The 25,263-nt window shown below is 43.4% G+C and overlaps 1 protein-coding gene across 1 annotated transcript in view; it reads right to left on the reverse strand.

Annotated features, from left to right (window-relative positions):
- Window positions 1-213: 213 nt before the first annotated feature.
- megf6b (multiple EGF-like-domains 6b) overlaps window positions 214-25,263 on the reverse strand; it is a 59,680-nt gene continuing 34,630 nt past the window's right edge. Inside the window, exons 6-38 of the mRNA XM_079578293.1 lie at window positions 20,294-20,416; window positions 18,863-18,988; window positions 18,107-18,229; window positions 16,311-16,433; window positions 15,920-16,057; window positions 14,191-14,313; window positions 13,902-14,024; window positions 13,364-13,528; window positions 13,149-13,280; window positions 12,932-13,060; window positions 12,706-12,834; window positions 12,495-12,629; window positions 12,023-12,157; window positions 11,757-11,882; window positions 11,449-11,580; window positions 10,974-11,102; window positions 10,694-10,825; window positions 10,299-10,427; window positions 10,095-10,223; window positions 9,653-9,781; window positions 9,432-9,560; window positions 8,516-8,644; window positions 8,306-8,434; window positions 7,331-7,459; window positions 6,728-6,859; window positions 6,524-6,652; window positions 6,262-6,390; window positions 5,011-5,139; window positions 3,967-4,095; window positions 2,925-3,053; window positions 2,684-2,812; window positions 1,189-1,317; window positions 214-834 (exon numbers count right to left, since the gene is read on the reverse strand). Of these exons, the coding sequence (XP_079434419.1) occupies window positions 773-834; window positions 1,189-1,317; window positions 2,684-2,812; window positions 2,925-3,053; window positions 3,967-4,095; window positions 5,011-5,139; window positions 6,262-6,390; window positions 6,524-6,652; window positions 6,728-6,859; window positions 7,331-7,459; window positions 8,306-8,434; window positions 8,516-8,644; window positions 9,432-9,560; window positions 9,653-9,781; window positions 10,095-10,223; window positions 10,299-10,427; window positions 10,694-10,825; window positions 10,974-11,102; window positions 11,449-11,580; window positions 11,757-11,882; window positions 12,023-12,157; window positions 12,495-12,629; window positions 12,706-12,834; window positions 12,932-13,060; window positions 13,149-13,280; window positions 13,364-13,528; window positions 13,902-14,024; window positions 14,191-14,313; window positions 15,920-16,057; window positions 16,311-16,433; window positions 18,107-18,229; window positions 18,863-18,988; window positions 20,294-20,416 (4,223 nt within the window). The 3' untranslated portion in view covers window positions 214-772. The remainder of the gene's footprint in view (window positions 835-1,188; window positions 1,318-2,683; window positions 2,813-2,924; window positions 3,054-3,966; window positions 4,096-5,010; window positions 5,140-6,261; window positions 6,391-6,523; window positions 6,653-6,727; window positions 6,860-7,330; window positions 7,460-8,305; window positions 8,435-8,515; window positions 8,645-9,431; window positions 9,561-9,652; window positions 9,782-10,094; window positions 10,224-10,298; window positions 10,428-10,693; window positions 10,826-10,973; window positions 11,103-11,448; window positions 11,581-11,756; window positions 11,883-12,022; window positions 12,158-12,494; window positions 12,630-12,705; window positions 12,835-12,931; window positions 13,061-13,148; window positions 13,281-13,363; window positions 13,529-13,901; window positions 14,025-14,190; window positions 14,314-15,919; window positions 16,058-16,310; window positions 16,434-18,106; window positions 18,230-18,862; window positions 18,989-20,293; window positions 20,417-25,263) is intronic.

Consider the following 25,263-nt stretch of genomic DNA (forward strand, 5'->3'; position numbering starts at 1 on the left):
CGTATCAACTCGTGTAAGCTCAGGTAGGAACATATCTCAGTATGGAAAACTGTGGCCTGTTCTTTTAATCTATAACAAATCTATAAATCTATTAATCTATAAATCTATACATCATGTTCATTAAAAAACTTGTATTCAGAATTTGTGCTTTGCTGATGGCGTACATCACTCTTGACTTCAAAGGGGGGAGAAATGTTGCTGACAATCAGTCTGTATCAGTTTATTAGAAAGTGAATAAGCTTGTGCTGTTGCTCTAGGCCAGTACAAAACTGTATAAAAAGTCTTTTACAAAAATAATTAAAAGTTTGTTGCACTCATTACATTTCACATAACTTACCAGCTCTGTTTTCATTATAAGGCTAAGCTTGTTACTGCGGCACTGTACATAATCCAGCGACGGGGGGAAAAACAACTTTGTGGCTTAAAGCAAGTTTTCATTTGAAGGCTCTTACTTGTTGAGTTGTCTTTGTACAAAATTAAATAGTGCATACCCTACGACTGGCCCTTAAAAAGAACCCTTGGGTAGCACTTAAAAGTTCACTCCATTTTGAAGAATCCGAAACGTACTAGACGGCAATGTCTGGCTGAGGTTTCGAAAAGAGTTCAAAAGCACTCTCGACTTTTAAAGTGGATGTTTACGTCTCAATTCAGAGTCTTTTTCTCCTCCACAATGTCTTCCAGCTCTGTCCGGCCAGTCCGTCGCACGCTCTCAGTCACTTTAAACGTAAAAGCAATTCTATGCATCATGGGTTTTTCTGAAGGAATGGTGCTGCTATAATGAGTTGTCTTGCTGTGACCCTTGCGAGTTGCCGTAGGTGAGCCGCGGAGGTCCATCTGAAAAAAACAAAAATGAGCACGAAGATGACACCACAGACACAGAGAAGTCTCAGTCAGCACTTAAACTCTGGTGTATTTACTCGTATATTTCCAGACATCAGCAGAAGTGTCTGCTGCACTGGGCAGTGCAGTGGAGAACTGGGCTCTAATTGAAAGGGGCAGGTGCTCAGGAGAATACACATGATTTCTGATATGCTATACTGAGGTTCATCAACTCAAGCTTGACATGTGTTGTATTTTATTATTAGGATGCCTGTAAACGAATGAATATCTTAACTGACTGGATTCTATTCTTCCTTGCACACATTACCTCCTGGCCCCTGTGACCTCAATAGTGGGTTGGTTGTGTACCTTCTTGACAGGATGCCCCGATCCAGCCGTGGAGGCAGCTGCAGCGGCCGCTCCTTCGGTCGCACTGGGCCCCGTTCTCGCACTCACAGAGCTCAGAGCAGCCTGGGCCAAAACTGTCCGCTCTGCAGTCTACCACAAATTGCACAAGGAGGGGAATTAACTCAAGTATGAAATTAAAGTTGATGCTTTTTGAACATTTAGGTCAATGGAAATAAAGATTCAGAGAAACTGCTTTGTTTGGTGACCTGGGCCTAAATGTGTGGCTGATTTCTACTTCAGCGTGAGGTCCACGCTGGAGCGCTGAACGCATCTGGCAGCCAATCAGTGAGCGTACGGCAGCTGCAGCTATGCAGATATTCAATTCATACGCTGTTCCTATGTTTTAGTAGTTTTGTTATAAAATATATCACTACATGAACACAGAGGAGTAATCCGGAAAAATCGAGCAATTTTGCCTTCCGACGCACAGTGGGTGGATAATCATTTTCATAAATAGAACAGGATATTACAAAAACAAGATAGCATTATGTTGTGTGTTTTGTGTAAGAAATGTGCTTTATGATGGACACCTTTCATGCAAAATCGTGTTGATCGTACAAATGTAAGATGATCTCTGCAAATTATAAAATACTACACTGAATAATATTAGAAGTATAAACTATGGAGTACGCTGTTCCAACTAGCGTGTTAGCCCCTGAGCATTACCACTAAAAATGGCACATATTGGCAGCCTCACTTCCATCAGTCTACACCAGGGCAGCTGTGACTACTAAGGTAGTTTACTACCAGTGAGTATGACGTGAATGTGAAATTGTCCCATGTAAAACGCTTTGTGACCATGTCGGTGAAAGGTGCTGTACAAAAAAAGTTAGTTAGTTTAAGGTTTGTGAAAAGACCCTAATGAAGATTGAAAAACAGGTGTTTTGGGGGGTTGTTGAAACAAGCCCTCTAATTAGATTGACGACCTTGGCAATGAGTGTTTGTGGTGTGGTTAGAAACTAAAATCTCAATTTTGAAGAAAAAACAAATACTTTTAATGCAATTATGCTCGGAGGCTGATTACGTGTCATAACAGGCTAAATAAATAGTTCATTATAGTTTGTGATTTTTTTTTTTTTCTTGAAAGAAATGTGGCGAATATGTGATCAAATTCTTAGTTGTTTTGCAGAATGTACAGCTCGTCTGGTCTAGTCTCTGGTCAGCCCACTCTTTAGTCAGTCTACATGCAGCTAGAAGGAAAGACATCACGGGGTTAACTGTGATATGTTCCTAAAGTCTTGAATTTTGGCAACTTCGGTAAATGTTTGGTGATGGCACACGACAATTCAACTTTGGCAAAGCATATAAGCAGTATCACTTTACTTGTGTTTGTGTTTTGTTCGAAATGCATTGCTGAATGAAACAGGCGGAGGAGATGAGAGACTTGTGTAACTGTTTCCTGAAGACACATCACCAGTGGGAAGAAGTGTTAAGTGTCAGAGTTGATGGTGATTACCGCTGTCACATCTGGGGCCGGTCTTCCCTGACGAGCAGAGGCACCTCCCGGTCACATGATTACAGCGTCCATCCTCCTCACAGTCACAGAGCCTCCAACAGCCCGCACCGAACCGTCCATGTTTACACACTGCAGGGGCAGACGAGGGTTAGTGGGGGATTGCACTGCTGAAGTAAACAACTCTCTTCTTGATCCCTGATAATAAACAAATCATTCACAAGGTGGTGGCGTCATACTGTACCTCTGTGACAGCGGTCTCCGTGGTAACCAGGTGGACACACACATCGGCCTGTTGCTGGGTCACATGACGCTCCGTTCATGCAGTCGCACTGGAGCTGGCAGAGGAGGCCGTGGAAACCAGGGGGACAGGCTGAGGAGCACACATGGTCCACACACAATGTACAATGATCAAAATGGAAAGAAGAAAGTTCTAACTTCTCCAGACCCTGAACCAAGCTGCATTGCTTAGGTTAATACATTTTCACATAAGGACTACCTACTAATACAGTTTCCATTCGTGCTTAGAGGGCACAGAAGGGACTATAGCCATTGTGGTCAGGATGAGCAATGCTCCTTTTGGAGTAGAAGGGGAAAAGCTACAGCTAGTGGCAAAGGGAACAACAAATCTGAAGGACAACATAACACCATCTGCTTCTACAAATAGGTCTTGCTGTGGCAAAGAACAGTGTGTGCTAGACAGCGCAGAAAACCGCAAGGTCTGATAGGCATTCGAAATGAAGAAAGGGCAAAAATCCCTCAAACTAGAATTGACTCATGCTGCCCACAAAAGTGTTTGAAGTTGTGATACTTGCCATATTGGGGATGGGCAACGCGATATCAACTCCTCAGGGTGCCCAAACTTTTGCTGTGGCCTTTTTTTTACCTTCATGTTATTTTGAAAATGTAAAAGATTCAAATAAAACCTGACATTTGTAAATGTCATGGGAATGTCTCATCTGTGTGTTCATGCATCTTCCCCTTGCTTCACTTTTCACATTAATAGATTTTTTTTAATCCAGGGTGCCTAAACTTGCACTGTATCTGTAGTAAATCGTGTGTGCATGTGTGTGCGTGTGCGTGTGCGTGTGCGTGTGCGTGTGCGTGTGCGTGTGCGTGTGTGTGTGTGTGTGTGTGTGTGTGTGTGTGTGTGTGTGTGTGTGTGTGTGTGTGCGTGTGCGTGTGCGTGTGCGCGTGCGCGTGCGCGTGCGCGTGCGTGTGTGTGTGTGTGTGTGTGTGTGCGTGCCTGTTTTTAAATGACTATAGCTTCCTGTATAGGCACTCACCATGCTCACATGCATGTCCATAGAAGCCAGGGCCGCACTGACATGCCCCTGTCACCCTGTCACATGCGCCATTGTTCTGACAGACACATTTCAGCTGACAGTCGGCCCCAAATCTGCCCAAGGAGCATTCTGCAAAACAACAGGAGACACTTATAGCAATCACATCATCACTTCACACTGGTTTGTTGTGGAGTTTGCACATTAAAGGTTACATCACAGGCAAGAGCAGACTACAGAGAAGAAAGTCTGTAGGGATTTAGATCATTCATTTGGTTAAGCCCTGGACGATTCCTATAGAAGACTCGGTCCACATACTGCTAGACCTTAATCATTATGTAAATGTGATTGGTCTCTGCTGGCATTTAGCGCTCAGAGTAACTCATATAACCAAAGAGTAAAATATTTTGCTCACTGGCGTCCATTATTTTCGCATAACCGCACAGTTAGTCCAGCAATAGCTAAATCACAATCAAATTTTTTTTTTTCTCCAAACAATTAAGGCTTTTTAAAAAAATATAATATCTTTTTCCTGGAGAAATGCTGAGATGCATTATTCTAATTAGGAGTAAAACCATGTGTGGCCTTTTATCTGATGTTATTTCAGCAGGAGTTCAGATACACAGGACTTAAAAAAAGCAAACAGGGCCAGTTTCAGTTTGTGGGACCATGGTATAAGCTGATTAAACAACTCGGAGCCGTGCATTATACAGTTTTAATGCATTTCAAAACTGTATAATGCACGGCTCCGAGTTGTGTAATCCTTCTTGCCACTCATTTCAATTGGTTTGTGTTACCATTTAGAAATCTTGTCGAAAGAGAGAGTAAATCCGAGACCTCATGGATCACAGAACCACTTTGAAACAGTTGCCAGCATATTGGCACACTTCACAATAACAGAGAACAGCACTATCTGTTGGCCGTCAGCAGGACTGCATCTCACTGGAATACATGAGAAGTGAGCCAGGGCCCAGTTTGCTTGGAAAATTGACTCCTCATTGCTACTCTTTTTTCTTTTTTCGTTCCTGTAGTGTTACATGCCATCACCTGTATGGCAGCGTGTCCCGGTCCAACCCAGTCCGCAGGTGCAGTTCCCGCTCACAGAGTCACACAGCGCCCCATTACCGCAGCTACAGACCTGGGAACAGCTTGCTCCGAACCGGCCGGGGGGGCAGCCTGAAGGGGAGCAACCAGGGCAAATTACAAAACATGCTGCAGCCAATGGACAAGAGCCGCATGAAGGAAAGGCACTCGGTGAAGACAGGAGAGAAGACTGGAGAGATTGTTGCCATGGTGTTACATTTTCTATTTAATTTATTTCCAGACTGGCCTTGAGGTGTCAGATTTGTTTCTATGGACACGTTCCGGCGCCACAAATTTTCTTTATATCTCATTTAACGGATTGTCTTCAGCACATCGTGTAGCTTATTTATTGCAGTGGTTCTCAACCTTTTAATCCCAGTGACCCCAATTTCACCAGTGGATATGTTTGACATCCACCTATAGTAAAAAAAACAATTAAACATTGACCAATAGAAAACATTTATATAGAAAGTAGCAATCTAAAATCCCATCCAATTCAAATCCTTTGGAGCACTTAGCGATGAGGTCAAGGTTGGAAGTCACATATTTATTGCATGGCCTCAACAATAAGACTGGGTCTGGTCCACATTTTGGATCAGGAAGACTTTAAACTGTACTATTAGGAAAGCCAAATCCAAATGTTTTAAGCCATTCTGAAATCTGATATTGTGAATCGTGAATACTGAAACGCAGCTGATTTTTATACACAGTATTAACGTAGGAGTCATTCATTTTAAATCAATAGCCATTCAATACATTGGAGTACACGTTTTAGAGATGGGAAACCGCTGCAAACGTGAGAACCCTCAAACTCCACACAGATAAGAGGAAGAAAAACAGTAAGTTAAAGCACTAAGTAACTCATGCTCCTAGAGGCCATAAGCGCCACTGCAGGTTTTACTCATGAATTGTCCGTGAGAGTAAATACTATGCTGATAGAAAAGACAAAGGGAGAGAGGGATATTGTACATCCAATTACACAATGGAGATCATTTTTTTCACTCAAACTTGGCTGTAAATACTGTTTGTGATTCTATTAGTGTGTATTGGTGACTCTGACCCGGTGGCAGCGAAGTTGCAATTGTGGTTTTCTGGCCAGAGACACCAGGGGGAGATGAAAGACCCCCCTAATCATCCCATTAACACTTGTATTACCCCAGAGGAAGTTGCTTAGTTCTTCTTTAAGTATGTGTTCAGTCTTGAGTTTGCCCCCACCTTGTGCACAGTCCTGCCCTGTTCGTCCCGGGGGACAGAGGCACCGTCCTGTGACTGGATCATTCCGGGCTTCCTCAGAACACCGAGCTACAGAGGCACAGTCCACTCCGTACCGGCCCAGGGGACATGCTGAGACAAGGAGAACAGTTTGTTATGACTATGCCTCAGCTCCCTTTGCCTTGATTTGACAGCAAAATAAAGTGCAGGAGGTCAAATGCAGGACGATAAATGTTCCCCCCAAAATCATTCATCTCGTACTTACTGATGTTACACTGAGCTCCAATGAACCCGGCGGGACACTGACAGGCTCCAGTGTCGGACGCACACTTCCCTCCGTTCTCACACTGACACTGGCGCTCACAGTTTGGACCGTACCAACCCTGTGCACAGGCTGAGACGGGACAGACGTTCAGATGACTGACACAACGAAGAATAGTGATGCTTGTTGAGTTGATGTTTTACATACTCTGGTCACATCTCGGGCCTTGGAAACCTGGGGCGCAGTAGCACTGTCCGGACACTGGGTGGCAGAGCTGGTTGTTCAGTGAGCACTGGCAGACCTGGTTACAGTTGTGTCCATAGGTTCCAGGGAGACAAGCTGAAAACAACATATTCAATATCATCTGTATGGCCCAATACAGAGGGAGTTTTAGTAATTATTATCCCTTCAACTTATGTCAAAAACAAAACACCCAATGCATGTAGAGTTTGGGACCCAGTGTTATCCCTGCAAGGCTGTGATTAACAGATGGACAAACCAATCAGAGAAACCCTGCTCCGTCCAACATGGCGGCTTATCCAAGGATGAAAACATGGAAAAATAACTAATCAAAAATCACACAGAAAAGTAAGAAACAGCACCATCTTCTGCCAAATCCACAGAAGAACCACTCAAGGTGGGATTTAAGGGATTCAAATTGAACAATGACTTTATCTGTTTATATGATTACTATTTTAGAAAGATATTTATCAGATTCATTAAAAACTAAATAAAGAAACAAACAATTATAAAAAAAATTAAAAATGAAGCCAGGACGATGATGTGGACAGTCAGAGCAGCGGCACTCACTGAGTTCACAACCGTTCCCGGTGCGCCCCGCAGGACAGCCGCATTCTCCGGAGACGTGGTGGCAGGACGAGCCCTGGGCGCAGCTGCAGCGCTGTGTGCACCCCGTCCCATAAGTGCCGGGCAAACAAGCTGAGAGCAAAACAAACACTTAACACTCAGAGGCAAAGGACACTGTGTTCTGAAACTGGGCTCTGTTTAATGCACCGTCTCTCTGCTCTTCATATTTATGTAATGAGCTACGTATACAGGTCATTGCATTGGACTAACATATACTATTTGTCGCAATTGCACACAAAGATTACTGGCATAACTAAACTTTGACTTGAGATACTCTAGTTTATTGTGTGTCATGCCACTGTATCTGCAACAACAAAAGGACTGATTAAAAAGAGCGGGGAAGCTTCAGTATGGGAGTGTAGTATCTCAGTCCTTATATTTGAAGAGTTTAGTGGTGCTAGGCTAGTGCTAGGCTAGTGCATGTCTATGGTAACTAGTAGCCTGCATTAAAAACAGTCTGACCCAAGCACAGTGCACCTGAGGCAAATCACTTATAACACCAGACTACCCATATAAATGTCCGTGTTGACTGAATAATTTTTGAAATATAACCATTTTGCATTTAAAATAACTTATATTTGAGCAGCATCAGCTTCCTGGTTGTAAGCTACGCAGTGGCAGAGGGATCTGCTAGGTTACTGGATCTACAGTAGTTTGTTTACCTGCGGCCGGTGTTACTACACGTGGAATTCTTTTTACAAATCAGATATGGCAACGTTTGGAGATCGACTCGATGATTTTGAGGTTTTTAATGCAGGCTACTAGATACCATTGACATGCGCAAGCCTAGTGGCTTAGTGCCACTAAATTCTTCAAATATAAGGACTGCAAAAAAAAATATCCAGAAATCAACACTCTAGATAACTAGGAAATGAGGCCCTATGTCAAAAAATCATGAAATATCCCTTTAATGTGCACCTTTGTCACAGAGTTTGCTCCTCCATCCCGGGGGACACAGACACCCTCCAGTCTCGTGGTGACAGGATGCCCCGTGTGTGCACTGACATCGGTCCCTACAGCTCGCGCCGAACCAGCCTCGCTCACAAGCTGAGGGAACAACGGGTTCCAACTTAGTGATGATGGCACTGACACAGCTTTTAATACAGACTGAATCTGGTCGATACTCACCCCTCTCACAGCGGGCCCCGACCCAGCCCGCAGCACAGAGGCACTGTCCTGTCTGCCTGTCGCACTGGCCCCTGTTCTCACAGCCACACTGCTGCTGACAGTCCACCCCGAACCGCCCCGGGACACACTCTGCACCACAGTAACAGAAACGCAAGAGGAAACGTGGAGATGTCACACCATGAACGATGAAGCCTCACAGCCGCGAGGTTTGTGCTGAGACAGTGATTTGTTTTATTCCTATAAAATGTGCTGCAACAGCGACTTTTACAAAGCCTTCAGGACAAGAGAAGGAGCATGGACACGATAACAAGCTCAGGACACAAGAAAACATACTCAACATGCAACATAAAATACCTTTATGCACTATAGTTATATTATAGCTCATCTATCAGTGAGCCAAAGTATGGTTTAATTTAAAGCAGAATTAAGTAACTCATGCCCCTAGAGGGCATAAGCGCCACTGCAGGTGTCATAGCATGTTGCGTTTTTTTTACTCATTAATTGTCCGTGAGAGTAAATACTACACTGACAGAAACGACAAAGGGAGAGAGGGATATTGTACATCCAATTACACAATGGAGATCATTTTTTCACTCAAACTCGGCTGTAAATACTGTTTAAGTGGTGCTAGCCCACAGTTAGCTTTGCTCGTTAGCCTGTTAGCTTCTTCATGATTCCATTAGTGTGTACTGGGGCCTCCGACCAGGTGCAGGGAAAGTTGCAATTGTATTCCCCCAGAGGGAAAACGAAAAGGATTTATTAAGGTAAACATATTACTTCTTTAACACCAATACAGTATTTCAATCAGTGGGTATGAGAGCTGGAAGCTAAAATGAGCTAAAATTATTATTATTATTTTTTTTTTTTTTTCCAGTAATCATTATTTTAAAAATCCACACAAATTTGATGCCCTTACCCACTTCACAGGCTGTCCCGGTCCATCCGTTGGCACAGGTGCACTTCCCATTTGTCTTGTTGCAGGTTGCACCATTTTGACACAAGCATTGCAGTTGACAGTCAGCTCCATAAAACCCTGCAGGGCATTCTGATAAAAAACAAAACAAAATAAAAACATGCACAAACACAGTTGAATGTATTCCCATCTAAATGAATAGGATGCATGTGATGAACGTGTACCCTCGGTGCAGTTGGGCCCGCTCCAGCCCGGTGCGCACACACATTGGCCACTGGCAGGATGACAGACTCCATTGTTACCGCAGTGGCAGGTCTGGTTACACCCTTCGCCATAGAGCCCAGTCGGACAGGCTGCCAAAAGATGCACAGACAATGAGTTTATCCCCTGATGAACCCTGTCTGATCACTGGGATGACCTTGGGATGACCCGGGTTTTCCCCAATTAGAATTAGTTTACGTAACATTGGAGAATAACCTGACTTGATGGCTTTTATTAATGCTTTTTGATGGATTCCGTTTCATTATAGAAGGGTATAACTCACAGCTGGCAGATCAGGCTGAACATCTTAAAATAAATTACGTGCAGATATTTCACCCTTTTGCTAAACTGCCCTTTCAAAAAATAGATGTGCTATGTTGATTTTCTACTTTCATTTCAACTCACTTTGGTTGCAGTGAGAGCCGATCCAGCCGGCGAGGCAGGAGCAGACCCCAGTCACATGATCACATCTCCCTCCATTCAGACAGGAGCATTTCTTCTGACAGTCCAGGCCAAAGAAGCCCTGTGGACACGCTGTCAAAGACGCAGCATTATACAGTCAGTATTTATCCCAAAAATGACAGTATATGCTTAGAAAACCTGACATACGTTTTTCACAGTAGGTGCCAGTCCATCCAATTTGACAGGTGCAGGCCCCACTCACATGATCGCACTGGGCGTTATTGTCACACTGGCATCGATGTCGACAACCAAGACCAAACATCCCAGCGGGACACTCTGAGAATGGAATCAGCAATGACCAGATTAAAGTTAGGAGATGTTTAGTTTGTGTAGCGTGGCTAGGGTTAGGAAAGAATGCAGCACACTAGATATTTTGATGATAAAGTTGGAGGAGCCAGATGGTTTGGACAGGGTCAGAGGGAGAGATGTTGGAATGAGGGCGTACACAGAGCTTAGAAAGAGGCATCTGCCTTATGTAATGACAGGCTTCTAAACTAAAATCATTCAAGTTTACTTTTCACATATGAAACAGAGGAACGTACTTTCATGGCACTGTTTCCCCGTGTATCCAGCCTCACAGTTGCATTGGCCGGTCACAGCGTCACAACTGCCATCTCCATTTTTGCAGTTACAGTTCTGAGCACAGCCTGCCCCCCAGTGGCCGACATCGCACACTGCAAAAAGACACAGGCAGACATCAATATCCACTCACACAGAAGTGCAATATGATGCAAACGTACGTGAAATGCTCCTCTGAAGTATATTGTAGCTCCATATTTACACAAAATGGTCAATTGAATCACACTTAGCCTCAGCCGATACCTTTCCTGCAGTTGTGTCCCGTCCAGCCCGGCACGCAGCTGCAGTGTCCGTTCACAGGGTCACAGCGAGCGTTGTTCTCACACACACACTTCATCTGGCAGCCGTGACCGAAGCGTCCAACGGGGCAGGCTGCACAAGCAATAAACTGTTACAAACTTTAGCAATCTCCCAGAACTATCTTCACCGCCATCCGAGAGCGCAGACCAGTTACCCATGACGGGCTGCTGCTGCACTGCCCGGGATGGAAAAGTATGCAAGTGGCTTTTTCAATTGGGTTTCAGTTTTTTATTGAATCGGATCTTCGACTTCCTGTTGATAAGTCTATCGTTTTCATTTTTGTTTGTTTTATAGAAGCGTAATATATGATTTATTGTATGAGTGTCGTAACCATGCTCACCATCACAATGTGCACAAATAATAATAATAATGCAATTTGCAGCGTTAATTCATACGGACACACACATATTGTACTCACAGTTCTCACACAGTTTGCCCATGAACCCAGCAGTGCAGTTACACGACCCGTTGTGTTTGTTGCACGTTCCTCCGTTTTCACAAAGAGGGCAGGTCTCTGAGCAGCTGAGGCCCCACGAACCATCAGGACACACTTCGAAATATCACAGATCATAGATTATGCCAGTGATATGTCAATTTAAAATCAAATCTATTACTAGGATAAACAGTCAGAGGCTTGGACATTGAAAAACAAGTATAGTAATAATAGTAGTTTATGCAAAACAGAAAAAGGCTCATACATGATTTTAAATATTTGTTTATACTTACCATCCTCACAGTGCTTGCCCAGAGTTCCAGCCGGACATTTGCAGTGTCCTGTCAGGGGGTCACAAGAGGCTCCAGAGCAGTTACAGGGCTCTGTACAACCCGCTCCAGAGAATCCTTCAGGACAATCTGAGGCAGAGCAGAGAAATGAGGCCTGTTCGTATTCATGAAAATGTCTATGGTTGTACTACTTGCATTGTTTTAATCTAAATTATTTTCTGGTTGAAATGTCGTATTCATTCAGATTCAGACGCAGAAGAAGTACCCACCCTGATCACAGTCCTCTCCATGGCGTCCTGGAGGGCACTTCTTTTGGCACTCCCCAGTCACATGATCACAGGACACTCCAGGGGCGCAGGAACACTTCTTAGTACAGGACGCCCCAAAAGTCCCAGGGGCACATTCTGTAGCAGAGCACCACAAACACATTTAAATTCCAATACTGCATTGTCCTTTCAGACTCGTACTCATACTTCTAAACCCATCTGCAGAGGGAATTCTTTAAATATTTCAAATATTGGTTTACATGCATGGAAAGGCTTTTGTTTGGATGTGTTTTTTTGTGTTGGATCTTTCTCTCTCTTAATAAAAACCTTTCGCAAAGAGCTGTAAAGCCACAAACTCTCCAACAGGGATTACTTTACAAACAGTCTAAAAGCACCAAAAAATGAGTCGTTTATTTAGCATGACATGGATGGTGTGAAGTCAATATTACATACATGTTAAATGTTTTGGGCTCACCTTCTTTGCAGGTGTTACCATGGTAACCAGGTCTGCAGACGCAGGTGCCGTGGTGACGATGACACTCGAGGCTGTTCTTTTGGATACACCGGCACTCCTCTGAGCAACCCGCCCCAAACGTCCACTTAGGACAGGCTAAAGGGACACATTTGTGTTTTTAAGTGTAATCACATCATGTATATGACACATATAGTTTGTGCTCTGTATTTACGGAGGTGGCAGAAGCGCCCGTAGAGCCCCGGGTCACACAAACACGCTCCATACGTCCTGTGACAGCGGCCGTTCTTGGCACAGTTGCATTTCTTATTGCACTGTTTCCCATAAAACCCCTTAGGACAGCCTGAATGTAAGCAGTAACACATCATCACCACATGTTATTAGGAAAATATATAAATCAACAGCTCAACTTAATAAAAATGCAAAGTTAAGACACTGACCATCTTGACAGAACTCTCCGCTGACCCCTGGTGGACATTTACAGTTTCCACTCGCAGGATCACAGCCAGCTCCGTTTTTGCACTTACAGGCGAAGGAGCAGTTTCGACCAAAATGTCCCTCGGGGCAAGCTATGAAGTGACAGAAGGTGGAGACTCAGCTGATGAGCAAAGGAGTGGTATTAGCGGTCAGTTCACTGAGTTAAGAGTCAGTCCTCACTTTGGTTACAGAGGATCCCGGTCCAGCCGTCAGGACAGTCACAGCCGTTCTTCTGTGAGTTACATTTGCCTCCGTTGGAGCAGTCGTCACACGTCAGGCTGCAGTCATGCCCAAAAGTGTCGTCTAGACAAACTGGAAACATCCATGTGTGCGGATTATGCATTAAGTTTAACATGATGGATGCTAACACTAAGCCAGTGACTTTTGAACCTCACCAAACTTCTCCAGCAGGTTGCTCTCAGCTCGGAGCTCTCCCTCGTCATCCTCGTAGTCGTCGTAGCGCTCGAGCGGCTGGTTGTAGTCATGAAGGAGGGTCAGCTGAGGGAACGGCAGCTCTATGGCCCCTGTACCGGACAGCGCTTCTATGGAATCATCCAGAGCTGTGAGATAGATGATTTTATTACACTCATTACGCTAGTTATTGACTTTATTTTTTCAAACAACATTTTTTAGGAATATATATCTGAGAAAAAGATCTGGAGGAAAACATTTTGATAGTGCCTTGACAGTACAGGAAAAAAACTACAATGTTAAAAGTGTCAATAGCCAATCGTTGTTGCTGACAATAACAATAAGCATCTGCTGTCTGAAGAAATCCAACCAATCAGAAAGCCATAATGAAGTTGTGAATGGCAAATGAAGCATGTGGCCCACAATCGTTGGCTGTGACTGAATCTGATTTTCCGCTGTAGCTGTTTTATTTGTTGAGTGGATTCCCATGGGTCTGATCTTGAAGCGATTACGCAGACTCACGGAAGCAGGAAAGCCGGTCCTCGTCCAGTCGAAAACCCCGGCGGCAGTAGCACTGGAAGGAGCCCGCGCTGTTCTGACACGTGTGATCACAACCGCCGTTCAACGCCAAACACTCGTCCACGTCTGTACAAAGCAGGGACAAAAGATAATAGCTTTAAATGCGTGGATGGAGAGGTAAAGTACGAACTCTTGCACTGTATTTACACAACTCGATGACCTGCATTGTTGTAGTGAAGAAAAGAAACGTAAAATAAATACAAAATCTGGCCTGCCATGATGCCAAACATACCATCACAGCTGCAGCCGTCGGTGTTGAGCCGGTAGCCCGCGGAGCAATAGCACTCGTAGCCCCCGGGGTAGTTAGTGCAGTCCTGTTCACAGCAGGAGGTCCGATCGGCGCACTCATCTACGTCTGCCAAAAACAATACAGGACATGAATCAAATCATGGACCATTTACAATCCAATACCTATAATCTGTGAATAAAAATGGTTTATGAGAAAGCAAACTCATGGTCAAGATTTAAGGCATGCAAGATAAAGGCGCTAGTTCAAAGCTTGCATGCATTTGTACGGCAACTCACTGCTGCCAGTGTGATTGAAACATTTTTGACTACGCTTTCTCATTCGAACGTAAAACCGTTCCAACGTATTGCCAATGTCGTTCTAACGAGTTGCCAATGTCGTTTTAACAAGTTGCCAAAAGCCCAACGCACACCAGAGCGCCGCGGGACATCTTCTGACGCGCGTCCATTTCGTGTTTTTGTGTTTACCCCATGGCACCGAGTCTGTATCACAGGAGGCGGCTCTTTTGCCACACCGTCAAGCGTCTGCGTTGGGCTTAAAAAGTCCGACTTTGGCAACACGTTAAAACAACATTGGCAACACTTTAGAACGACTTTGGCAACACATTAGAATGACATTGGCAACACGTTAAAACAACATTGGCAACGCGTTAGAACGAGATGGTATTACGTTAGAACGAGTTGGCAATACGTCATAACGACTTGGTATTACGTTCGAACGAGAAAGCGCAGTCAAAAATGTGTCACTCACACTGGCAGCTCAGAGTTTCCGTACATTTGTAATTCCAAAGTCCAAAATCAATAAAAATCAATACACAATAAAGTTTCACTTAGTAGTTGCAATATAACAAAGTCCATAAACAGGGCTACCAGATGTCTCTGATATCCAGGCTTGAGTTGCAGATCCTGAATCGAGCTCAAATTGTCCCAAAAATGACCCCGGATCAGCAGTAGACTAAAGGGTGACACGTGCTGAACGACTTCATTATTGAGCGTGGATAACGAGTACATGGTGACAGTTAACCCTGTGACCCCCGTCTTAAACCCGCTTTATTTGGACACGGCTGTGGCTGAAATCGCTCCTGGCTCCCCTGCAGGTAACACAGGCAGTCATCTGGTCTGTGACAGATAGGACCACTGTAAACTTTAAGGACAGCGATGAGAGAGAAACGCCCTCACCTCCCCATTCGATCACACATCCCTGTGCACTTAAAACTCTCCTCCGCTTGTGAAACACTTTCTAAGAGGCTTGACACGTCCTGCTCTGTGGACATGTGACTTCAACGCTCGTGCATGCTTGGGTGATCGGCACAAGTGCACACCTCAGTGGACAAAGCGCGTGCACGCCCCGTACACCGAATTTCAGGCACTGACATCTGGTCACCCTGTCCATGAACTAGTGGAGTTGTGCTGTTTTTTCACTCAACAAAGTAATGTTTCATGAAAGCTCTAGTAAAAACACACATTATTATTTTTAAACATGGCCAGTCTATAGATCCTTTGCAGTTTGTAGCAGAAAACGGCCGTAATTATTAGCCACATTTCAAAACAATGGGCTAATAATATGCTATGAAATTAGAAGAATTACACACACACAATTATACCTAAACTATGTATTTTGTAATTCCATTCCTCCTTTAACGCTTGATAAATAAACGCTCTTTCCTGCCCATTATTATTATTATTACTATTTCCAACTACATTTGAATAGTTACCCAGGCATGTTTTGAGGTCTTGGTCGAGCCGGTGTCCCTGGTTGCAGGAGCAGACGGGTCCACTGTTCGAGTGCTGACAGTGATGGGAGCAGCCTCCATTGTTGTGTTCACAGCTGTTCACGATCTCCATCTCAATCCCTTCAAACATCCATACATCACACACTTAGTCATTTACTAGTATTTCTAAGAAGCACAGGAGCCCATGAGACAAGTCGAAGTAGTGATGAACAAACGTAGTAGGCCTGATGGTAACACTTCAGCTACTGCAAATGTCGAAGTGGTTAAAAATGAAGAGCTATCAGATATATCAAAAAGATTCAAACTGAGAACACAAGTCGTTCATGGTGACTTAGCCCTAAAGTCTCTCCAAATAAAAGTACCACAAACTCACTGTAGCATTGTTTCCCGTCGGCTCCTAGATCGTAGGCCGTGTTACACACACAGACGAATGAGCCTAGAGTGTTGTGGCAGCCGTGAGCGCAGTTAGCCTCCTCCGTCTCACACTCATCGATATCTGTCAAGTGAAAACACATTGAAACTTAAAATCAAGTAAATCTAAAGCATTTGTTTACATTTATACCTCCTTTTTTTCCAGTACACAAAACAATGGGATAAAGTAGAGTAAGCGAAACTATAGATGGTCATGTTGCCATGGAAACCCCTGATGAAACATTGCAGCAAAACATTTGATGAAAACTTCTTAACCCCCACCTGAACCAAAGACGTTTTCTTCATGCAAATCTAAAAAGGATCTGGAAAAAAGCGTAAAAATAACCAGGATGAAAACGCAACAAAAATGTGACAAAAACACAACCGAAAAGCAACAAAAAAGTGATGAAATAAAGCCACAAAAGACTGACAAAAGCGTGCCAGAAAAGCAACAACAACGCAACAAAAATGTTAGGATCTTCTTCCACTTTTCCGTTTCCGGGTCGTGGGGGCAGCTGTTGGAGCTGCCCAAATCACATTGCACCAGCCCCTTATGGCTCCTCCTGCAGGTGGTGGATCCACAGAAGGACAGCCTCGCGATTCTAACCGGGCCTGGTCTCTCATAAGGGGACCTGTTTGCCCTGGGAGACCCTACCAGGGGCATGAAGCCCCCGACAACAGAGCTCCCATGTTCATTCGGGTGCTCACACCCCTCCACCACGTTAAGGTGGCGGTTCCAGGAGGGGAGTTTTGTAGGCCTTAGTTTTTAAATGAGACATTGCACAGTTGCTTTCCAGTCAAGACGCTTTTAGATTTGGGTAAAGCCCAAATCCCCCGCTCGGTTAAGGCGGGGGCTAAGAGGTCAATCATCATCTGTTTCTGGGAAGGATATTCTGATGTTTGAGCTGAATCCTCTGCTACAGTGGAAGGAAAAAGCATGTGAACGCTTTGGAATTTCTCACATTCCCGCTTAAAGAGGGGGTATTATGCTTTTTTCAATCCCATAGCACCAGTCTATATCACACTACAATGATGACCAAACCTTCTGTTGGTCTGTAAATGCAGTAAATTAGAATAACTGCCTTGTATAAAATATCTCTCTCAAAATGGCTGTAGCGAATGTCTTGAAATAGGCCTCTGTCTCTTTAAGAACCTCTGACCCTTTCCGACACGCCCCCTCCACACGCTGTCTGTGGCATCAGTGGGGAGGGGGTTCTGCTGAGGAGCAGTGGTTTGTTACTCGGCTGGTGACGAAAGCTCGGAGGCGTCTCCAGGAGATGGGGGCGTTCCTAGGAGGACTCAGGCAAACCTATCCCTAAAATGGCCGCCATCAGAGTTTTTACAGATTACTCAAAAATACGTGAATGTGCCAAGGCAACACTTCAGGAATGTTTTTAATGAGGGAATGACATAACATGATGTAAAGCTTGAAAAAGTCGATTTTGCATAATACCCCCCCTTTAAATTGGTCATAGAATGTGGTCTGATTTTCATCAAAACCATAAGAATGAATAAAAAGTGTCTGCTTAAACTAATACCCCCCAAACATTTACATTTTATCATAGTTTATTGGTCATAACATGTAAATATTCACAATACAGCGTGGTAAGTGAACGCCCAGAAATCTGGCTCCCAGCACCATACTTCACACATACTTTTTCCTCCCACTGTATATATTGCATTACTATCCTGAACCAATGTAACCAAATGTAATTCTCCGAAAGCCAAAAAAGTCAAACAACAATCACAGTCAATCACCTTGACATGTCTTGCTATCCTCCGCCAGCATGTAGCCCGCTCTACAGTCGCAGAAAGCGTTCCCGCCGTCCACTCGACAGTCGTGGCTACATCCTCCATTTTGAAACGCACACGGATTCGACACTGCGACATAAAAAAAAAACACAAACAAAACGTGATACCGTATGTGTCAGCAGGGCCGTAAATCTTGATCTTGTGTAGGACTCATCGTTTTATTGTCTTCTGCGTGTCTGCGTAACTTGTGTGAGCCTGTCCAGCCGAGGAAGATTAGAGGAAGCCTTTCACAGCCGATCATTTTGAAGAAGAAAAAAAAAAATCTCTAAAGACAGTCATTTCAGATGTGTATGAGTGTAATTTACGGCTCCCAAAAGAGTTGTGCACGGTCTGAGGGTGCAGACAATATACGCGAAAAGAGAAGAAGACGTCTAAATGCAAAACTTCCCGAAAAGCTCAATTTATTGTCCTGGGAGAGTTTTAAGTCATAAAAGTATAAATCAAATATGACATTTTGAGACAACCATGACAAACTCTATTTCACAAAAAAATTCACCTCATTTTACAGTAAATCATAAGTGAAATATTGCTTTGGACTTGTATTTGGCTCTTGCCGTAGGTAGGTTTTCCACTGTAGCAAAGTTGTGATAATTTGTTTTTGTCCAAATTCACTGTCCCATAAAATGTTCCTCTCCGCTCTCCGTGTGAGTGGTTTGTTTAGTTTAGGGTTACGGCCGAGGGAGTGGAAACATGGCCACTTACATTTGCAGTGCTTGCCGTCCTCTGCCAGCTCGTAGTTGGGTTTGCAGCGACAGCGGAAATGTGTGGCCGACTGTTGGACGCAATAGTGCTCACAGCCTCCGTTACTGAGGGCACAGGAGAGCACGGCTGTGAAGAGAAGAAGATGCAGAACTGATTCATGCACAAAAGTTGGTAGTTCACGCTGTATTCAAATTTAAAACATGGAGTCCCTCAAGGATCAATACTCAGTCCCTTGTTCTTTGCACCCACAATAAACAAACAAGATTCAAAAATATTATCAGTGTATTATAGTGGCCTGAAGTGCCTATACAACAAATTTTTTAGGTTATTTTCTTGGCAAAATATTAGCCTTCTATGCAAGCTTTGGGCAAAAATAAAATGATGCAAACGCTTAAATCCAAAAGTATAGAAAACCTGAATAAAAGTAGAACATTTAGGCAAAATTTCCATGAACAGGTCAGAAGATTCCCCTGTAGCCCGAGCTTTAACCTTCATCTCCCGCATGCGAAGTATAGTTATTATTACTGTGATCGGTCATGTCTTCGCGTAACAGCTGTGACCAGGTTTGTCCCTGGACGGTCCCAGAAATGTGCGCCTCCAAAAGACACCATCAGCAGCCCAGACAAAACAGACGGTCCGTGTACATTCTCAAAGCCAGGTTTACTCTTGTATCAGACTTAACAAAATACCAATGAAGATGAGATCAACCGGCCCAGAAAAGACAGAAAATTGACAATTGCTTTCTATAATCAAATGCACATCGTCCCTGTTCATAATCAGTAGTACTTGCCTGTATGGCTTTTCAGTATAAATGTTTGTGCCTGCTGCTAATTTCCTCTAATAATTTGATAAATAAACAGTTTCGAGGCAGACACTGAATGGATCAATGTGTGTGGACCATGTGAGGAAAGACACTATCCAAGAGGTAGTAGCTGATTTATCCTGCACTTTAAATAAAAAGACATGTATTGTGTGGGTTCAGTCCAGTACATTCCTTCACAGAGTCCAATGCCCTGAACATATGGGGGCAATGATTTATCATTAAGACTCCTCTGGGCAGAGCGTGGGCTGGATAAGTTAAACTCTACTAGTTCACAGGTGTTGAGAATGTCTATATTATCCTGTGACTAACTGGCCATTGTCCAAGCTTTGCTGCAAAACTGGAAGAAAGAAAGAACTGCGGGTAAAGGCTACAGCTAGGAAAAATATATTTTAATCTTCGTCTAACCGTGAATTTCTCAGATTCTGAATCTCTAAGGGAATTGCTGTCCTGGAAGAGTCTATAATAAGCAACATGTTTCAGCGGTCGGGAAATTGGAGCATCAAGTGGAAACCTAACAGACACAAGGAAAACTCCATAGAGAGATATTCCTCTAAATTTGTCTCTTAACATTTCCCCCCCAAACCTTCTGAAAGCGTAAAGTTCCTTACGCAGACAGGTGCGCCCGTCCACATGTAGCCGGGAGCCTCCGTTGCACTGGCAGTGGTACGAGCCTCTTGTGTTGACACATCTGTGCTGGCAGCCTCCATTGTGAACCAGGCACTCGTCGATATCTGTGGAGAGAGATACACAAACCACTGAGGAGAGAGAAATTGGCGTAATTTAACTAAAACCTATCATTAAGTCCAGGTCGGGTTGTGCGACAAAAGAACAGAGCAGGTGATGGATGAGAAAGAGAGGCATTTTTACAAACAAATGGTCCATGTGGTAACAACTACTGAACAGTTAAAAGTCATTTAACATTCCTCCGCAACTTGTCAAAGTCCCGGGAGTACAGGGAAACGTGTGAAAAGAGGACTGAAGCATTCCTTTGAGACACACATGAATAATTAAGACAGACGGAGCAGACCACCATCAAGGCAAGTCGTCCTACCCCGCAACAGATGAAACTCACATCATTATAACCTCAGTCCTTTGTCTGTGAAAACCCTATATTTTCAAGTGTGGACCAATGACTCAAATGAGGAATGCATACAGTGTGTAGAAGTGTATTTGTAATCACGTCCTGAACTTTGAACCGCTGTCATCTCTTTACACAAAAGCGAAAACAATCCTAATGACGATGCACCTTATTGACCCATTCAGGCTAGAGCAGGGGTCACCAACGTGGTGCCCGCGGGTACCCAGGGGTCCTTTGGGGCATGTCCAGTAGCCCATGGGACTTTTTCTAAAGTGTAAAACACTTCATTTTCTTGAATCTAATTCTTAAATTTACAGTTATTTCGGTTCTTGTGACTCGGTATGAGTTTAGAATAAAGCTATTTCAATATAATATGGGGTCAATATCCTATAAGTGAACAGTGTACGTTTAAGTCTTTAGGATTTGTTTTTAACTGGTAGCCCTCGAACAACTTAATGCTCTTAAAGTAGCCCTCAGCTGAAATAAGGCTGGTGACCCCTGGGCTAGAGTATCTTTAGCCAAGTCGTGCAATACCTGCTTCATTCTCATCACACTTACATTCTGTTGATTTTGCAAAGAGCGAACAATAAGGCCGTGGGAGTGCTGAGGGCACTACAGCACCCCCTGGTAGATCCTTTACGCATCACAGGCAATATTAAATACATAAGAAATAAGCGTTTTCTGGGGGCAATCTTGTCTCTCAGCACCCCTTAGCCAAAATATCTTCCCACGGCCCTGGCGAACAAAGTGACAGAAACAGAAAACCAAGTAAAGGTGGTAAACATTTGGCCCAAGTTCCACAGTCGGGTCACAAAGCTCCACTGTTGTATCAGATTCCCAGCATTTCTTTCAAGTCCTTGTATATTTAACCCTCTATTTTGAGGGTCAGAGACTAATAAATTGTTTTTGGAAGTGCACAGTGGACCCTCCTGTTAGATGAGTCCGCAGTGAGAAAGCTTCCTCTGTTTCTGTTTCCTCAGTTGTTTCACAGCTTCTTCCTCCATGAACTTGAGTAAAATGGGCAATAGAGAGAAAGATGTGTTATCTTTTCATCATAAAAAAAGCAGCATATTGTTGGTAATTTAAAAGGTAGACGCAACTCCAAGTCACAGTACTTATTATGAGTATTTAGCTTAAACATCATGTCACGCGATGTGTCTGAGCTATGTGCAAATCTTTTAATATGACTCAAATGATCAAGCAACTTTATTGTGCAGTACAGAGTTAAACATAGTGATTAATATGACTGACAATCTTCACCCTGTGATTTCAGCTCATCATAAAAACAATGTAGAAGACGGGGCTTATAAAACTGGATTTTCCCATATCCTCAAACTGAGCACTTCTGGGCACAAGTTAATTTTCCGTTTCTTTGCATGTTTTGCCAAATTTCAACTTTAAACCCAGAAGAGTTGGCTGAATACTTGATATTTAAACCTTTTCCATCCTTGGAGCATCTCTGGGTCTCTCCTGACATCTCTTTCTAACGCTGATTTACAACATTGTGGTTTGTAAAAAGTGGTGCCCGCATTCACAGCCTCCTTCGATGTCGCTGAGGGTGAACAGTGTTTGGCAAAGCCGGGTCTCTGCCGACGTTGACGAGAAACATTAACAGCAACATCCACCTACAGCCTGACAACTGCACGGAAAGGCGACCAGTCAAACAAAAGAACGCTTTGTTTATTGTTAGTTTGTCTTTTAAATGAGAAAAGATCATCTGTGGGGAAAGAAGACAAAACCAAAACTAAATGGAGAAAATTTTACCCTGTAGGATCGCTGCTATATGACACTATGGGACTCTTGTACATATGCAGGAATGGAATGGAAGCTTATTTGTACAGCGCTTTTCACACGACACAAGTCACCCAGAGCTCTTCACACAGTTTTAGGGGATTTGTACGGCACTCCACACACAGTGGTGATAAGCTATGTACTGTATGTAGCCACAGTTTCCCCTGTGGTAGACTGACAGAAGTGCGACTGCAAACCTCTGCGCCGATGGTCCCTCTGACCTAGGGCTGCTCGATTAAAGAAATAGAAAATAACAATAATCACGATTATTTTAGTAATAATTGAAATCATTGAAATCATCATGCTTTTAAATGCAAGTTTCATAACACACATGCATATTAAGAGCTCTATTTCACACCAAAGCAAGCGCGTGATATGATGACATCTTCACACTGCGCTGTTTGTGTATGTCGGACCAAAGCATGGGCCATTAGCACGTGAAATGCGAAGGGAACAGAAACAATCACAGTGGCATGAAATAACACGAGCTTCCTTTGAACTGTGTTTGTGATATCCGCTCCTGAAGAAGAGTTTTAGACTTTTCTGCAACCAGCCCTGGGCAAAGGCTTCAAAACTTCGGTTCTCCTTTCAGCAAAAGGTGAGCACTTATCAGTAGCGTTATCTCAAGAGCTACGTATACAAAATATTATTATATTATTATTTAGATGACAAATACAGCAGTTCGTCACGCTGTGTTGGCAGTTCAGCCGGCCAGCTGCACTCACACAAACCACGCAGGACGGACTTTCTGTGCTTTGGATGGACGAGCGTAAGGGCATCCCATTTTGATTATGCCATTTTTGTAATAGTCTAGTGTAATAATCGAAATCGTAATTGAATTTCGATTAATTGCACAGCCCTACTCTGCACCACTATTCACTCACTTGCACACATTATTCATTCTGGCCTGTTATTTTTGGTTGTAGTGGGAAACTGGAGTACCCGGAGGAAACCTTCGCAGACACGGGGAGAACCTGCAAAAGTCACACAGAAAGGTCTCCTCCAGGGATTGAACACGGTACCTTCTTGGCTGCCACAGGAAATTTGTTTTGAGAATACACAGGTACATGTCCGACAGGCACATAAAATTGCAAACGTGTTGTTCTCACAGTTGGTCTCATTTCTAGACTGATTTATTGAGCTTTCAATATTCGGAAACTATGTGAAATTTTATCACTTTTTCCCATTTGTCATAACAATACATATAATGAAGACCATGTAAGACATTAAAAAAAATCAGCTTTTTTTTAATCTTTTCAAGTCAACAAAACAGACCACGCAATGGAAATGTTGCTTTACAAACTTTACAGCTTATTTCCAGATTCACATTTTGACCTTATGATTACTGGCCTTAAAAACTGCAGTAAAATGTTGATTTATAATGTCATAAAACTCTCAGCTGTAATTTCCCTCCTCCCTTCCTTCCTGTTCATGCAGTCATACAAACAGCCTTTAATGGCTCGTGTTGTGCTGTAATCCTCCAGATAAAGGCCACTGACTGATCAGAAAGCTCCGTGGGCAGTGCCAGACAGCAGCTTCATATCCACCAGTTTAGCCCGCACGCAGGAACACGAAAACAATTAACATCTCCTCCATTACTGGCTATTAGCTAATGCCTTAATATGTCTCCCTGTGATGTTAACTAGACACAGTGTAAACACAATTACTCCTGTCTGCATGTCCGCAAGCCAAAGAAACAACTTCAACGGGCACTTCAAATGTACTGACCATCACCAGAATGCAAAATATGACTTGTTCATTATCTTTATTTACTTCGTTTTTTTTTTACATATTGGCAACTGTGCTACACTACACAAGCGCCACACTCCTGCTCTCACCTGTCGACGGATATCCCGTGTTGTAGTTGTAGTATCCATGGTAACAGTATGGCCTGTAACAAACTCTTCTGTAAAAGCTCGATGGATAATTTGCAGCAAAAATCATATCAATGGCTTCCGCGAGAAAAATACAGATCCCCAGAGAGAGAGCCATGGCCAAATCGCAAAAGCAATGTGATGAGGTGTTATCCACTGAGGATTTATGTTGTCCTTTAAGTGAGTGACTGCTCCATCCTCTCTCTTCAATGCACCATCCTCTCTGTGCCTCCTCCCATCAGCGAACACTAACACTCACAATGAAGGTCCTCCTCCTGGCTCCAGTCTCAGCCATGTCTTAGCATAACACACGATCACAGTTGCTCGTGTTTTGAAGAGGTCCAGCTGACTCGCCATTTGATATAAATTCTCAATCGAAGTCAGAGAGTTTGATGATGCTCACTCTCAAAAGCTACAAAGTAAATAGTGAGAGCAGAAAGTTTGTCGGCCATGAAGAGGACTGAGATTCTTGATCTTCAAAAGGTCATAGCTTGCTAAATATTTTGTCTGTTAAGTGACAGATCCTGTTTGCCCAATATATCTAAAAGTAAATTTGCACTTGTCCCAAGAAGCTGCTTGAGTTACAGTATTCTCTGTGAATGGGAGAATCCAGAAGCTCCTGTCTATAAGGACTGGGTTAAATCCATGACAGATATTACATCTTGTAAACTATAAATTGTCAAGTTATAGAATCAGGGGGAATCAAATTTGAAGTCTGGGATGTGTTTATGTCTTATTTGAAGGGTCAGACACATTACAGTCCAAATCTTATTTTTATGATGTCTCTTTTTCTGTTTTGTTTAGTTTGTGCTCTTTTGCTTGTATGTTTTCATTA

The sequence above is a fragment of the Gobius niger genome (assembly GCF_951799975.1).
Source record: "Gobius niger genome assembly, chromosome: 20".
Taxonomy (NCBI): Eukaryota; Metazoa; Chordata; class Actinopteri; order Gobiiformes; family Gobiidae; genus Gobius; species Gobius niger.